This window comes from Varroa destructor, unplaced genomic scaffold (genome assembly GCF_002443255.2).
Source record: "Varroa destructor unplaced genomic scaffold, Vdes_3.0 BEIS01000003.1, whole genome shotgun sequence".
In the NCBI taxonomy this organism is placed as follows: domain Eukaryota; kingdom Metazoa; phylum Arthropoda; class Arachnida; order Mesostigmata; family Varroidae; genus Varroa; species Varroa destructor.
This window is the reverse complement of record NW_019211456.1, coordinates 49,891,690-49,907,047: the sequence shown is the minus strand read 5'-3', so window position 1 is coordinate 49,907,047 and position 15,358 is coordinate 49,891,690. Positions and strand designations below refer to the sequence as shown.

Here is a 15,358-nt window from a genome sequence, read left to right as displayed (position 1 = left end):
CGCTGATTACTGCTAGTTGAAACCGGGTTGAAAAAAAAGAACACAAAGTAGCGTAGATTTAGTAAATTCTATATACCTAACAAAAACGATAGCTCGGGTACACACTGAGAGTTATCCCTTTGCAGTTACCCTGACCCACCTAGTCTGTTAGCTTTTTATACAAATGGCTTTTTTCAAGGTAAAAGGAATCCAGTCACCCTATTGTTTCGCTGCATGTCCTAATTTCTGATGCTTCAGTTGCCTCTTCTACCCATTGCCCTTAGTCCGTCACTACACTATATGCACCTTGCCACTAGAAATAACTGATCACGACTTTAAAATAACCAATGTAAGTCAAAACAAACTTCACTCATCTCTTACATGCACAGTAAGGTCGTGTGCCGACCTAAAACCTCATCTATGCTGCACCACCTACTCTGCTACGGTTACCTCTGCGCTCGCGTTGGCAATATCCCGTTGTACTTGTTCAGTTTTGAAATTTTCATCGGTCTGTTACTTAAAATTCTGCACAGGCATATTATCAATAATTTCGACAAAAATTACAGTTACACACAAATATGAAAATCTGCCTACAATATTTGCCAACCGTTTTAAGCGGGACATATATTCGCGTTGAATCCGACGGAAGTGAGTAACTGACGGTTGAGGCATATACAATAGGTAGAGTAATCCCACTGAAGTGTTCCTGCAGCAATAATTCTAATCTCAATAATCTATTCCCCGAATTTCACATCGATATATTTCGGCTAAGAGTATTCCTCAACAGTAATGATACTCAATGGTAATCGAAAGGTGTACACTATTTGTCACTTGCACTTTATCAAGTCTATCAGCGAACGTATGGACAACTGACAGAAAAAGCGTCAACTTACTTAAACTTGCCTTATGACAAATAAAGTATCTCGTAGAAAAATATTCATCCAACCGAAGAACATTAAGAGGAACAATCGAAGAGAAGACTGTAAACCTTTTTGCAAGTTAACCAAATTAGCATTGCATCTCATACAAGAAACTGCCTCAAGAAAAGTATCAATCGAGCGAAACGAAGTGAAACCATATTGCCGAGATTCATGCTTCAGCAAAAATAAAAAAAGAATCCCTAAATTTTGATCTTTTTGTATAAAGCTCAAAAAAAAAACAAACAGTATCTCTCTCAGAAACATTTAAGATTGTCGAAGAGGGTCAATCTGCTCAAATAAGCATTACGTTCTAGGAGACAAGAGGTTCAATCTATACCCCGCTTTCGAAAAATAAGCCATTCATCCAATTAGTAAAATGTCACACAAAAGCTGATTTCTGGAAATCGAACGTCTTAGAGAAAGCGACTCAAAGCAATTACACTACAGAGCCAATTCCGGTTGGACAGACACGGCGGCAGACAGAGAGACGGACGGACGAATCCAGTTTTCATACTATAGAGACATAATCGCTAGATAAGCTCTAGAGGAACTAATCTTACAGGTCGCTTATGGCACAGCAACTGTTAAATTTTTCTGCTGATTTAGGTAGTCTTCGCGGGATTCTTCGTATCAATTCTTGCCATAAATACAGGATTTACAATTGTACTGATGCTTCTGTGTATACTTCTTGATTTAATCACGTTTGTCGTATAGTGCATATCGAACTTATCATTTATGCCATGGCAATAAGGTGCGTTGCTTTCGTCCGCCGCAGGAGACACCTCGACAGCGGGAAAAATCGTTTTTTCAGCCGTTTCCCTGAAAATTATTTTGTTGGTATTTTTATATGAGCGATTATGGATACTGGGGTAGCGAGAAATCTTTATTAGTCCCAGACGACATTGATTGCTGTTTCAAATACTCAGAGATAGACGCATGCAAGGTACCCTGGAACTTTGATGATAGCAGGGCGACATATACCGTCTGTATAATTCGTTTGTTATGCGATGCGTAGATTTTATACAGGCGTACGCAACTGCTTGCCATGTACCTTCTTTCCAACACATTCTGCTTTGGGTTGCATAGATGACGATAGGAAAAAGTCGTTGTTAAATATTGACCCGGTCCAGGATGTGTCTTAAGAAGCGGCATGTGTTGCTAATTTACGGGGGAAATTAACAGATATCATCAATGAATAATTTCTTATCAGCCAGTAAGGAGCAATAGTTGGAGTTTGTAAAACGGATTTTAAGCGTTACTATGAAGGCTGCTGGATAACTGACGCAAGATGCGCGATAAGTTCCACAAGCGTCAAACAATCAAAAGGTGCTACAATGTGAATAGTTTGAGGTACTGGGAAAACAACTCATTTCGAGTAAGTTCATAGTCTAGCATATAAGGTTGCGTAAACGTTATTGAAAATGAAAGAAAAACATAGAAAACAAAACAAAACAAAAAAAGTAGATACTTGCCTGATTTAGTAGAAACAAGTAATATGTCGAGCAGACGTGAACATAAAACAGAAGACATTAGAAGAAAAAAAATCTTAGCTGATATGATAAAAGTATATACAACTTTAGATGATTTTAAGGAAAGCTAGGTTCCACTAGCATTTATCTAACTTGAGATTAATCTCTCAAATGGGAAAGAACGAGTTGGTTTCTCCGCTCTTCTAATGCGTGAATTTTCACTGTCCAAACTCAGTGCATGGGTCCGCTGTTATTTGAACTACATTTTCCAGTAATTCGACAGTTAGCGAAGAGCAAGCTTCCAGAGAGGAATCGACCAGAGCCAACAAGTTCGAGTCGATCTGGTTATCTCTCCGATCAGCGTATGCTACCGCAATGCCTTCGTTTAGATTAAGGTATCTTAAGGCTACAGAATGATCGTTTACATATTCGTATGTACGGGCTAGATGTATGGATTCACAAAAATCATCCCTGTTTCTCTAACGTGGTAAGCAAATGTGGGCCACCCAATACAATATGCTAGCCAATAGAACATAAGTAATTAGCATCGACGGGAGCGGAAAATAAATCAGAGATGACTCTAAAATTAATTGTCCTGTATGAGAAACCGACGTTAGTTAATATACCTTGGATTTTTCCGGAGTCGAAGGAATAAGCGAAACCTCAACGGCTTCTACACGAACACCGAGCAGATTTAGATCACAGCTCTGCAAGAGTAACAATACTACGATCATAGGCGTTACTGACAACCGCACCTTTTAATATGACGTAAATCTATATTCCTGCTAGTGATAAAGTTATCGCAAAGAAGCTAACATGAGTTCTGTAGGTTTGATCCAAAGTCGAAAGACCAGCCAGCTCTCAGGTTAGTATTTCACAAAGTACGAATGTTTACAAAAATCTGCAATAAGCTCTCCTTTTTACGAAACGAGCAAAAACAAAAATTAATCCTTTACATTATTATACTGTAACGTAGCGGATGACGCAATTACTGCAAAATCTTATCAAGTTAACAACGAACTACCTTCTACGCATATTATATACTGCTGTTGACATGGAAATTCGTCATATTTTCTATGGAGTAAATTTTGGTTACTAAAAATTTGTACCTTAATAATAAAGTCGACAAATGATGACACTAAATCATGGCTCTTCTTACAATAATTCAATTAATTATTATTATTATTATTAGGGTATTTTATCAAGTTTGGTCAAGTTTTTTATTATTATTGTATCAGTTATTTATTTATAAATGCGTAACAGCGTTAAAGAATTAAAATTCACACAGTGATTCGTTTACCTCTATGTTGTCTCCACTGTTTCCTACCGTAAACACGTGACGCTTCCCAAAAATACTAACGTTAACAGTAAATCTTTGCATCATTCACTATTCTCGGACCGTGCAAAATGAAGCAATTCCAGGTTTTACAACACAATGGCCTACATGTTGCCTCCCAATTCCGCTGTACTGTCTTTATCTTCCCGATCACCGTTCGCTACATACTCTTCTTGACGTCTCTTTATTCCATGAACTTCGGCCGTACCCTCTAGTTTCCCATGTCAGTCTACCTAAGGATGCTATTGCATCAGCTCTCACGTCGCGGTCGTTCAACGCACCCCGTGTATTTTCGTACATCGACCCCGGTTACTGATTACTTTGCCAGGGTCTCAATTACCAGCTCCCAATAACCTGAAAGTCCCAGAACTTCTTGAAAAAGTCGTTTATTGAAGATCTTTCCTTTTCTTTTGTTGGGTCTCACAGATAACCTCTTCGCCCGCCTCACCATTACAACTGCTTTCCAACCTTGAACAGTTTACCTAATTTTGATTGATGTATCCTATTCTTCCCTTAGAATTATTATTGACATGACATATTTCTTTCTCACGTACAACTGCATTGATATTTCTGTTAGGTCTGTGCAACTTTGTTAATTATCTTTAAGTTCTTTACTTACGAAAGCTTGAACTGCTCGCTGTAGTAACGTCATGGATATTTTATGTTTAATTGGAATATAACAATAATTATCAAGACTCACGAATCATATTCGTGTTTTCACGCTCGTCGTGCTATCCACTTCAGCAGCAGAAGGAGCTCCTGTTAAATTAAGAGCTTGGTCAATAAGAAACTGGTGATCCACTCTGAGCTGTTTTGTGGCTAGATGCATTCCTATACAAGCTGGTAAAATAAAAGTCATCTCTAGTGATTGTGCATTGCTAGCATTTGCATGCTGACTCAAGCGGCGACACCGCGTGACCTCATTGGCTAGCCCTGTGACAGCGGTGCGAGATTCGCTTGTTCTGTCGTTCTCGATCTTCATCAACGTACTCAAACGTCACATAGAAGCCTCCCATCGTAGAGTACAGTCCGCCGAGATACTATATACCGTTAGCTGCTTATACCATAAGACGCTCTGATTCGACAGCAGACTGTCAGCGAAACCTCTCCTAATTTAAGGGAGAGCCCAGTCGTCTGCGTCATTTCCAAGCACGTAATCTACTTTTAACGTCGATACATCACATCGAAGGCTCCGCAATCTCTTTGAGAGGCCTTCCTTGACAAACGACGATCGTATCGCCCACTCTGTTACGTGAAACATGATTTGGTGAAGTTCAAATTGAAAAAGTTACTCTGTTAAGTGCGTTACAGTGATAGCCGATAGACTCAAAAGCCACGAGATGGAATCGCTTTTGCTGAAAATAGAGGTGTTAAGCTTGTTGATGCTAGCCGGAAGATTTAAATTTGCCGAACTCGAGCAATTCTGCTTTCCTGAAAATATGCATAGATGTAAGTGTTAGAAAAACTATTCTATTAAATGGGTACATTATATTAGATACCCTGAAATAGGATCGAGTAAAGAGGCCTCTATTCAAAGTTGACCAGTCGCAGCTCGGGCAAAATCTTCCTTCCGAACCAAACACATCAGGGACTTTAGTATTTTCCTTTACCTAAGGCGCACCAAAGCATTTATTGTTACGCATCAATTATAAAAGCTGGCTAGTAAAAGTGCCGGGGCACGAACCAATAGCAGCTGGGTTCGCCAGCCTTAGCTTCCACAGTAACAGCATACGTGTGACCCTGTTTACTTTGATAAGAGATTTTGAGACTAGATCGGAGTACATTAAGAGTCATGAATCAACAACCTTTGCTTCCCAAGTATATAGCTTCCCACTTACAAACAAAAATACCATCATCACATTATTACGAATAACGTAACTAAACGTAATTTCTGAGAAACGTCGTTTCACATTGACAAAGACATTGACCTTTTTCAGCTTTGTAGAAGAACGCATACTGTAACTAGCCTGTTTATGTTGTTAAAAAAAGAAAAGACCTTTCTAAAAGATGTTTTCTGGGACGACACTTAGAGGAGTTGACGCTCTGGAACAACGAAGACGATTACCACATTATCTATTTCCGATAAGTAAATTCCGCAAATGTATCGAACATTAGAAAATCTTCGGCAAAATATCAAAGAATGTAGGTTTTTAAGTCAGCACGTACCCTTTACGTATCCCGCACTTCGGATACATAATTTAAAAGGCCATTAAGACAATTCAAAGTATTTCAGTTTAACCTACTACCCAAAACAAATTATCGATAGCCAATAGATATAATGTATAAATAATTCATATATTATATCTTATATATATACATTATAGCATCTACGAAATTTCTGTACCAAAACTTCTAATTTTTCAACTACATGCATGCCAGATCTATATGAATTGGGCAACTTCAAATGTAACGTTAACACCTTTTACGATCTAGCCAGAAGCGCAAACATTCAAATTAGTAGAAAATAGTTTTAATTATACGCATCGTCTGGCCCGACTATGGAAAGTAAGCCTGATTTTATATCATAGCAACACTTTTGCAATTTCTGGGTATCGTTCATAGCAAACTGCGAGTCCGGTCCCGACGGCCCAGCGTATGTCTGGGTACCACAGGGCGAACTGATCCCATGTTCGCCCGTCTGTCAACTGAAATACCGTTTCACAAGTGAGAAATATCTTTCAGCTAGACGAATCTACGAGGTCTGCAAGTATCACCCGGAGAAAAGAATCTTCTACCACGCCATCGCAAATCGAGACAGGTCACGATTGCACGATGTCAACACAATAATATCACTTTAACATATCGCGACATATTTCCTTCTATTAGAAACTTCCTGCAGCAAGTCAAAGCAATGGGCAAGGTAGAAATTGCGCCAGTCCTGGCACTTTCACATTCTTATATGAAAAAAAAAACTTACTTATGGAAAAAATTGCTGCGTACGGAATTAACAGAGGAAGGTCTCTGTTCTGTTTTTGTCCCTTCATTTTTCTTGCACCAACACTAGGAGAATTGAAGTTCTAACTATTAACATTAACATTAACTATATAAATATTTGAAGCAAAAGGAAGATAATAACACTTTTTTTAGGTCACAGGTCATGTAGTATTATTCTTGTAACATAAAACAGTGCCTCAAAGGCATCTGAAGATAGGAAACAAATTCAGAGATATACGAAGTTTTGGGTTTTCATTGAATGATTGGAACAGTATTTTAGAATTCACTGTGTAGCTATCCAGGCATGGAGAAAGGACGCTTTTTAATACCGGACCAATTAATTGTTATTGAGGATGATTAACTATCAATTGGTCACGAAGACTTATCTATTGTCATCCTTTTTTTTTTTGTACGTAAGTTGTCTTCTAAACAAGATGAATGTTTGGCCATATGAACTCGTCGTAACTGGTTTTGATTTGCAGGTGCGCATGTCGCGATTGGGCCGCTTATGAGAGAAAAGAAGATCGTTGGATCAACCATTATAACGTGACATGGTTTTGCAACCCACAATGGGATATTAAACGTACTGAATTCGTAGGAGTCTACATGGTCGACTGTGATCGGCAGGACCATATGGCTGGCATCTGTGAACAGGAGTGCACAAATGAGACGAAATGGCCACCGAAGCTGGACAATATCCTTGAACATACTTTTATCAGACCAAAATGCCAGCCCACATTGACTTAAAATCTGATCGCCTTGCTTTCTCTACAACAAACATAGCAGAAAAAAAAAATCGTCCATATAGAACAGTTTATGATCACTCTTTTTCTCTCTCCCTAATGCAATTCATTAATTACAATAAACACCTACATATTATTAACGTTACCATCGAAATTCACGAGGTTTAAGGATTGTTTGTTTTTCTTCACCCTGTTATGTGATCCTATCAACAAACTACAAATACATATATGATCTATAGTGTCACATAGAGAAAGAACTGAGGCTTAGCTGAGATAGTTCCACGAACTGACGACTCGGCTAGAATCACTACAACATATTATTTAATTTAAGACAGAAAAGAGGCGTAGGCTTGCCTCTTACGATGCCCTTCTTAAACATCGAACACATCAGTAAAGCTAACATCAAATACAGTTACCTAAATCTGTGCGTTAGGAACGAAGTTCAAAGAGTCAATAGATTGATAAATCCGACCCAGAGGCTAAATATAAATAACAATAATTAGTAACTACATGTCAACACCAATAAGGCTGAATAGATGCTACATCACTGCGCGCCGCAAGGGAACCTCGAATCTTTGAAGAATTAAGCTTGTCAGTTCAGGTGGCTCAACTCACATCGTCATGGCTAAACAACTTTTATTTTAGTTCATTACGGTGTGTATATATATATAAGTTCGTAATGACTTTTTCTTATATTCAAACCTTTGCGAACAGTTCTAGATAACGCACACACTCATCATTTGGACAGCATAGAACGAATTTCTACTGCTAGTTCCGTTGAGCTGATTCCCGTGGCCAATATTGTTACATGCTTATAGAAGCTTAGAACTAATCCCGTCACGAGTCATGCAGACACCCATCCTTCCTGAACGCTGCTGTCACGTCCGCGTTGACAGGATGGACCCAAGAACCTCCTGGTTCGGCAGTGGCTCATTGTTCTGAGAAATCCCGCACTGACTAGCTCTCCCAGCCGTTATTACTGTCACTGGAATAGGAAACGCTAAAAGTCACTCGAACAAACTATAATGCTGCACTTTGTGGGCTAAGCACAGGATACGTTATAGTTAGATTGTATAATTGGTATATTTTTATTAGACGATATATTATTCGTCTAGTTGGTACCCGAAACGTATAACGGCGACTCGCATAGCCAAATAAGCGTGAAAGACAATAACGGAGCTTATATATATATCGTTAGGCATTACTGCATAAAAAAAAAAAACAATTTATGTTGGTTACTTCTGTTTTCTATTTTTTGTTTAGTCATAATCAAGCCTTTGTGGTAAACATTGCCAGACTTTAGTTCAGATAACGAAGTTTTCGATCGAGCTTCAACGGTGGATATAGCACGCTAAAAAAAAGCTCAACCAAAAAACTATTTGGATTCTATGTCGATGCCCACAGGCTGCAGAGGTAGCCCAGTAATTAGCTCTCTATAATTAAGAGCTCTCCTAATCGATTGTTATCGTTTCCTCCAGAACGAGCTACATATTGCAACAAAGATGAATATGCCAGCAATAAACCTGCCTAATTTTACATACCTTTTTTTATGTCAAATAGCTTCGTAAAGAACGTAGGATCTTTGTCACGGACGATGAGGATTTTATGTGTAGCTAGGAAATGTAGGTTTACTTACCTGACAATCGTGGTCTCTGCTCAAAAGTGCCTTAGCGCGGGCTTCGACGATCTTAAAGGGCGTAGCGGAGTGCGTTTTTAGATCAAAAAAGCCATTTTTGAACAACATTGCGACAGGCCACTTTTAAATATTAATCTCGGCTATAAAGCCTTCATAAAGGGCATCATATCCTTCGCAAATATGTCGGTATCTCTTTGATCAAGATGTGTTCAAGACGCTGTATTGTTATTTAGTATCGTCATATCAGTACCTCAAAATATATGCAACCTGAGGTAATATCCTATGACCCGAATCGGATGATCATAGATGAGAAATAGGTTTTTTCAACGATATATAAGGGTCGGTCATTAGCAGACGAATGCATTTTTTTTTTTAAGTGAGAGACATGGTAGTGACGAGAAGATGTTTTGAGAGTCGAAGACTGTCGATTTGTACATTGCAAACCTATGTAGAGCAACAAAAACGGTAAATACTGCTATGCATATAAGATATTTACAGATGATAGCTGGCATGACGATAAAGAATAACATTAAAAGTTACATTTGGTGTTAGCTTCATATAGTAAATGTGGAGCTTCTTCTACCTTTACTCACGATGCTATGGCATATCCTGGTGACGTGATAGCGTGACCTCCATGGTCTTTCTGAGGTCTCCTCTGTAAACGGCCTTTCGAGCGTAATAATCACGTTACTCCATTCAAGCGACTTCATTTGAACTATTATCTAATTTAGAGGTGTAATTTCGTCAATAGATATTTGCCTTGTCAGTGATCGAGCGTCTAAACGGAAATATAGATGGGCATTTACATGAATACATTTAAGCATAGATATGAATGGCCTTTACATTGTGGCGTAGTACGTAACAGTAAGTCAAATGTCATAATTTCATAACGTATTCTACATTGCTATTCCTTGTTATGAATTATATTCCAAGACGTAGACGTATTTCATGACTGGCAGAAAGTGTTCAATGTGTATTCAGTTGTAGCCTTTCCCATTACGTATTAAACGACTGCTTGACCAGCGCGACCAAATGCGAAATCCACCGAGATGACAAACAATACGTTATATTTTTCCACATATATTTCTTTGTACACCTTTTCAGCCTCATCGTAGTTCTCTTTTTGCTACGTCGGTCAGCATCTTTAACCGTGAGACCGCCCTTTGGGGCTAACCTAATCAGAGAAGTCCTCAGATTCTCGAAAGGGTCAATTTCTTATAAATAGTTCACCATGTAGACTGTCCAGTAGCCAAACGATCAAAAATTTCTATTGAACTATATAAAATAAACACAGATATAAAGAGACTTTCCGAAAGATGACATAAAGTCACACGCAACGCTTCATAGCAAATGTTTGTTTTGATTCTACGAACTTTTATGCCAGGATCGAATGGGATGTATCCTTGAAAAATAACTTACTGTCACATGTGCAGATGTCAGAAATTATCCGTCAGTCAACTTTGACTGGCCTAAAATTTTGGCTAAAATTATTCAAGCAAAATAATTTCCAATGCTTAATAATTATAAAAAAAACAAGTTGCTGTTATACGATGTGTTACTTAATGTTAAACCTAATTTAAGGTCGTCTTCATGGCACCAAGGGAAGTGATTGGTAATGTATTATATTTACAATAGTGGTTTATGGAATGCTCGTATTAACAGTAGTTCTATGTTAGCCTAACTATACACTTTCTCAAGTGTCAAACTCTAGCCGATTTACCTTTTCTTTCGGACCATTCCTAGCGCCTTTCCGCTGCGGAAAGCATGTCCTCAAGCGCCAACGTAATATCCGATGAGATTATAGGGGCCTATATCAAACGTACGATGGTCTGCCTTAAACTTAGATATAGGCTAACATATCTGAAGGTAAATCTTCGAATCTTTTCGATAGCATTGCCAAAGATGATCGAAGAGCGAGCCGACACATTTATGTACGCAGCAAGCAACGTTAGGTTAGAAGAACGTATAAGTTAGTTGTATACGAATACTTTTTTTTCGTATGCTTAGTAAGCGTCGGGAACGCGTAGTCAGCATATAGTTCCTCCTATCCTCTTAACACAGTCTTATTCATTCAAAACACCTTTAACGATCTTCGCGTAGGTAAAAAAAAAGTTATGAAACGGTCTGAAACGGTCTGTGACGGTCTAAACGTTGCAAACTAGCGAAATGACAAACAACGCGGAGGTTTACCTGAAACAGGGCAATAGGAGAACTATCGTAGGGCGAATAGTTAACACAACAACAGAGCCGAACTTACGCCTAGGTTATGATGAAGTCAATCTGGATTGAGTTCGTTCGCAAAAGGTCACTACTTCATACGACTGACACGAAATGCATTTATCTACGAATAAAAAACATCAACAGCTTATCACTGCGCATCATCACGGAAACTAACATTGTAGACTTACTTTTTGTTTGCTTTAGGAACTTCGTGTTCTCGTAGTGAATTTCCAGACACAAAGTCTGATTCCTTATTTTAAGAAAGACTGGTCGTGCACCTTAAACCAATTGAGTGTTGTGTATATATATATATATATATATATATATATCAGATTTTTATCTTTGAATTTGAATAAATACTATTACTTCTGTACATTTCACATAGACTCTCTTTTTATTTTCAATACAGATATCGGATATAAGCAGTGGCAATACTTTGAGCGGGTTTCTTCAAGGGGCCACTTCAAAAGCTAAGGCGTTGTTTTTTTTTTTGTTTTTTGAGAAATCTGAGTGTGTATATTTTCGCAATAATCTAATTGGATCGTCAATACGTTAACCGCTACGTTTGGTAGACAATCACTATTAACATATTTCTTCAACAGTATAAAACTGTATTTCCACTGATGACGTTCTTAGAGATCCGCGTCAGCGCGGTCAAAAAAACCCCTGGCTTTCAGAGTTCACACGGAGAACATCGTGGACTACAAAAATGGGACAGACCTCATGGGAATCATATTTAATCCCACAAAATCATTTACTCGAACAAGCGAAACAGTTTATTAAAATAAGAATATCAGGCATAAAGGGGCGTTTCAGGCACAAGTAAGGTCGTCTTTCTGGCGGCACATTCTAGTTTGTCGAATGCCCTCGTGTTGTAAAAGGGGCAGACTGTTAGAAAGTCTTTTTATGAAAAGTCATTTTTCTATGTTACCATTCTATTTAGTAACAGTAAATAAACAATAACTCCTAAAAAAGGCTAATCCCTTTTTAGGGATTTTTGCTCTATTCTAGCCCCCAGCCAAAATACTTTAAGTTGTTTATAGTGCCTCAGAAAAAAAGTGATAACAACTGTGTTATTTAAGCCATAGCATCTTTTTCTTATTATAGTTTTAACTTTAAAAAATACATTAGAGGCGCTTAATTAAACTTAATAATTTGTCCTCTTTGATTTTGCTTATTGCTGGCGAGCAAATGGTTTGGAACTGTTCCCATAACCCCCATAACCCCAAGGCATTTAGGCCCAAAATTAAGTTCGCTATTATTCAAAAAAAAGCAAACTTAAAATCTCTACAACCACAGGTGATAAATTGTTACGGTTGACTGTTAGCTTGAACTTTGTTTCACTGGCATTACCTGAAAAGGAAACGTTTACGCCATTCCTAAAAAGAAAAAAACACTGCCATATAGTTTGTTGGAACATATCAGTATGCTATTATAAAGAATAATGCCCACGCAGTCATGGCGTCACCTTGTGCACGACGACGTTTAAAATTGCCCACCCTGATTTCATTTTTTTTTTGATACTCATAGTAATTTTGTTGACTGCACAAAATTACCGTTCCTGCTGCAGGAAAGCAGTTCCCTTTTATAAAACATTTGACTTCGATGAAGCTATTGTACTGACGATTTCATAAGGAAACAGTCTGCATATTGATAAATCTATTATAACTTTCACACGAATGGCTATAACAGATCATGCGTTACAGTTACATATCAGGATATCATTAGTACGAACTTCCGACCAATCGGAATAGAGAAGTCCTTTTTCTAATGTTGCTACTTCAGTAATTCCGCATAAGTAGCAGATCGTCATGTCCAAACTTAATAGAACTTACAATCTGAAGATAAGAGTCATTTTAACGAACGACCATAATACAATTGGTCTGTTAGGGAATCGCTGCCGTGGCGTCTCAATGAGGACAATTAAGGTTGCTTCAATAAGTGACGTTCGATATCACCTTCATTCTACAGGACTCTTGATTTAACTGATCCTGCAACCATTTTACTGCTGCTACGAGTGGATGACAGTATTCTAGACTATTTTTTTTTTTAACTTAAATTTAGAATACTGACGAACGAGATGTGTTTCAGCAACAATAAACAGAATTGATTTTAGGAAAAAAAATTAAGATGCAAATTTGTTATATATAGAAAAGACTGGGCAGCTTTATTAGATAAAACGTATGCATATCACTCATTTTTTTCATCGTTCACGTGTTATTTAAACGCTATAGATTTTACTAAAACACATCTTCTAACTGTTGTTCCTGTCATAGTAATATTAAATAACTTTGTAGGAATAAACGCCATTTCATCAACAATTTTAACACAGTTCTAAATAAATGTAATTTTAATTACATCCTCATTACAAACATTTTTACTATATATATATATAGATACTATAGTAGATGTAACGCATAAAGCTTTTCACAGAAGTTCCTATCGTTGGTTAGATTTGAACTCGGCACTGGCGTTGTGTGAACCGTGATTGCTTCAACACATATACGAGACAATTTCCCGTGGAAATTAAAATCCCTTAATTAAGTTCATTGAATACAGTTGACACGGGGGGCGTCATGTACGCCCCATGCTCTGAATATTTTAGAAAAGACAGCTGATGGCACCGATACCTTCAAAGGCATTCTGAGGCTATATTATAGTTTGTGTCGCATTTCTATGCCCGAGATATGAAGAGGCGTACTTTCCAACGAAGAATTGCAGGCCTAGCCTTTTGGTCAGCAGCAAGCCTTGTTGTATAATAGAGTTTTCTTGTGAATTATTTACTGGATTCTATATTTTTACGCTTCATGGTATCATCATAGGTATATTCAACTATGCAGACAAATTTCTACAGATACCTTTCTGCTTCTAGGCACAAGTTTTTTTTCACGTTACATACATAAAAAGTTTTCTTGCTGATAGTTCAAAAATAGTTGCTACAGCTCTTTTAACCCGTGTCTAAACATCCAAGCATGAATAGCGTCTATCACGTAAAGTACTTTACAGCGCTTAGTGTACCGGCGGAACAATGTAAACTAGCAAACACAGTTTAATTTATATGTTCAATCGTTAGTGCTTGAGATTCAGATCACTTGAAGCGACAGGAGCAGGAAATAACCTAAAGTAGATTTCCTGTTTTTAAGTTTTCTTTTGTAGAACTAATGAACATTTCCTATGAGACGGACCTAGATCTGTAATTTCTCATAAATTTTCTTTTCTATATATCAGATCAAGAAACGTGCACTATTGGGTGCTATCAGAAATCATATATTTCAATGTAATAATTTGTAGAATGAACGTTTAACTAAAGTAAAGGGCACAATTTTGACTATTAGCTGAGCGGTTCCGTCATCGGCGTGTCGAACATTGGCGTAACCCACGTCGGCTGCCCTATATATAAATACCGACCTAGGTTACAGTCACAAAGGAAAGGAAATACCACTAAAATTCCTGTCCTCAATTGTCCTGCTGCTTTTTACCAGGCAACGCAACATTTTACGCGACAGAAACAGGAAGAGGGATTTCCCTTAAATAGTAATATGTGTATATATACCTGTAACTACTCGCACAAAAACGCTATGTCTATAAAAATGCCCAATTCCATTGGGCAGATACCAGAAAGCTATCGTCGTTAACTGTTTGCTACATTTAACAATACTCCTAATCTGCGGCATGCAAGCGAGCAGGCAAAGGATGGCGTCCGTAAAAGGCGGTTAGTGATCTTCACCTTTTGCTCTCGGTCGATATTCAGCTTTCGATAACAGCTTTGTTGGATATTGTCCAAACAAAGCTCGTAAAGTCCGCCGTCTCTAGCGACATGATCCTTTAATGGCAACTTTTACAATGCCTCAACGCATATACATGGAATAATTATCGTTTTATGAGTACGTTGTGAACGTCGATAGGCGGCTCACTATTGGAATTTCGCGTAAGTACCTTAGGCCACTTTGATTACAGATTTAATAGAGGAGAATTTCATAAATCCGTAATTATTGCCATCACATGCAGCTAGCGTTTAAATATGCCATACTAAAATATCATGTTAGGTTCATCGAAAAAAATTACCACTTTTACCTACTGAAAAACACATAATATATCACTTGTATTCTATTAGAAAGTCT

At 37.8% G+C, this 15,358-nt stretch overlaps 1 protein-coding gene and 1 long non-coding RNA gene across 2 annotated transcripts; one reads left to right on the top strand and one right to left on the bottom strand.

Annotated features, from left to right (window-relative positions):
• Window positions 1-4,763: 4,763 nt before the first annotated feature.
• On the top strand, window positions 4,764-7,549 carry LOC111247067 (uncharacterized). Its single transcript, XM_022797612.2, has 3 exons — window positions 4,764-5,153; window positions 6,267-6,462; window positions 7,121-7,549. Exons 1-3 carry the CDS (start codon window positions 5,045-5,047, stop codon window positions 7,383-7,385), a joined length of 570 nt encoding a protein of 189 aa, XP_022653347.1. The 5' UTR covers window positions 4,764-5,044; the 3' UTR covers window positions 7,386-7,549.
• Window positions 7,550-8,228: 679 nt separating this feature from the next.
• Window positions 8,229-10,241, bottom strand: LOC147757086 (uncharacterized). Its single transcript, XR_015323182.1, has 3 exons — window positions 9,611-10,241; window positions 9,018-9,068; window positions 8,229-8,366 (listed from the first exon to the last, which is right to left on the bottom strand). It is a non-coding gene; the product is annotated as an uncharacterized LOC147757086 (long non-coding RNA).
• Window positions 10,242-15,358: the final 5,117 nt, after the last annotated feature.

Bases quoted from the DNA above. Each gene is read 5' to 3' on its own strand.
- LOC111247067 (XM_022797612.2), top strand. From the start codon at position 5,045: ATGGAATCGCTTTTGCTGAAAATAGAGGTGTTAAGCTTGTTGATGCTA. The intron at 5,154-6,266 runs GTAAGTGTTAGA...TATCGTTCATAG, and splicing joins TCCTGAAAATATGCATAGAT to CAAACTGCGAGTCCGGTCCC. The intron at 6,463-7,120 runs GTCACGATTGCA...TTTGATTTGCAG, and splicing joins GCCATCGCAAATCGAGACAG to GTGCGCATGTCGCGATTGGG.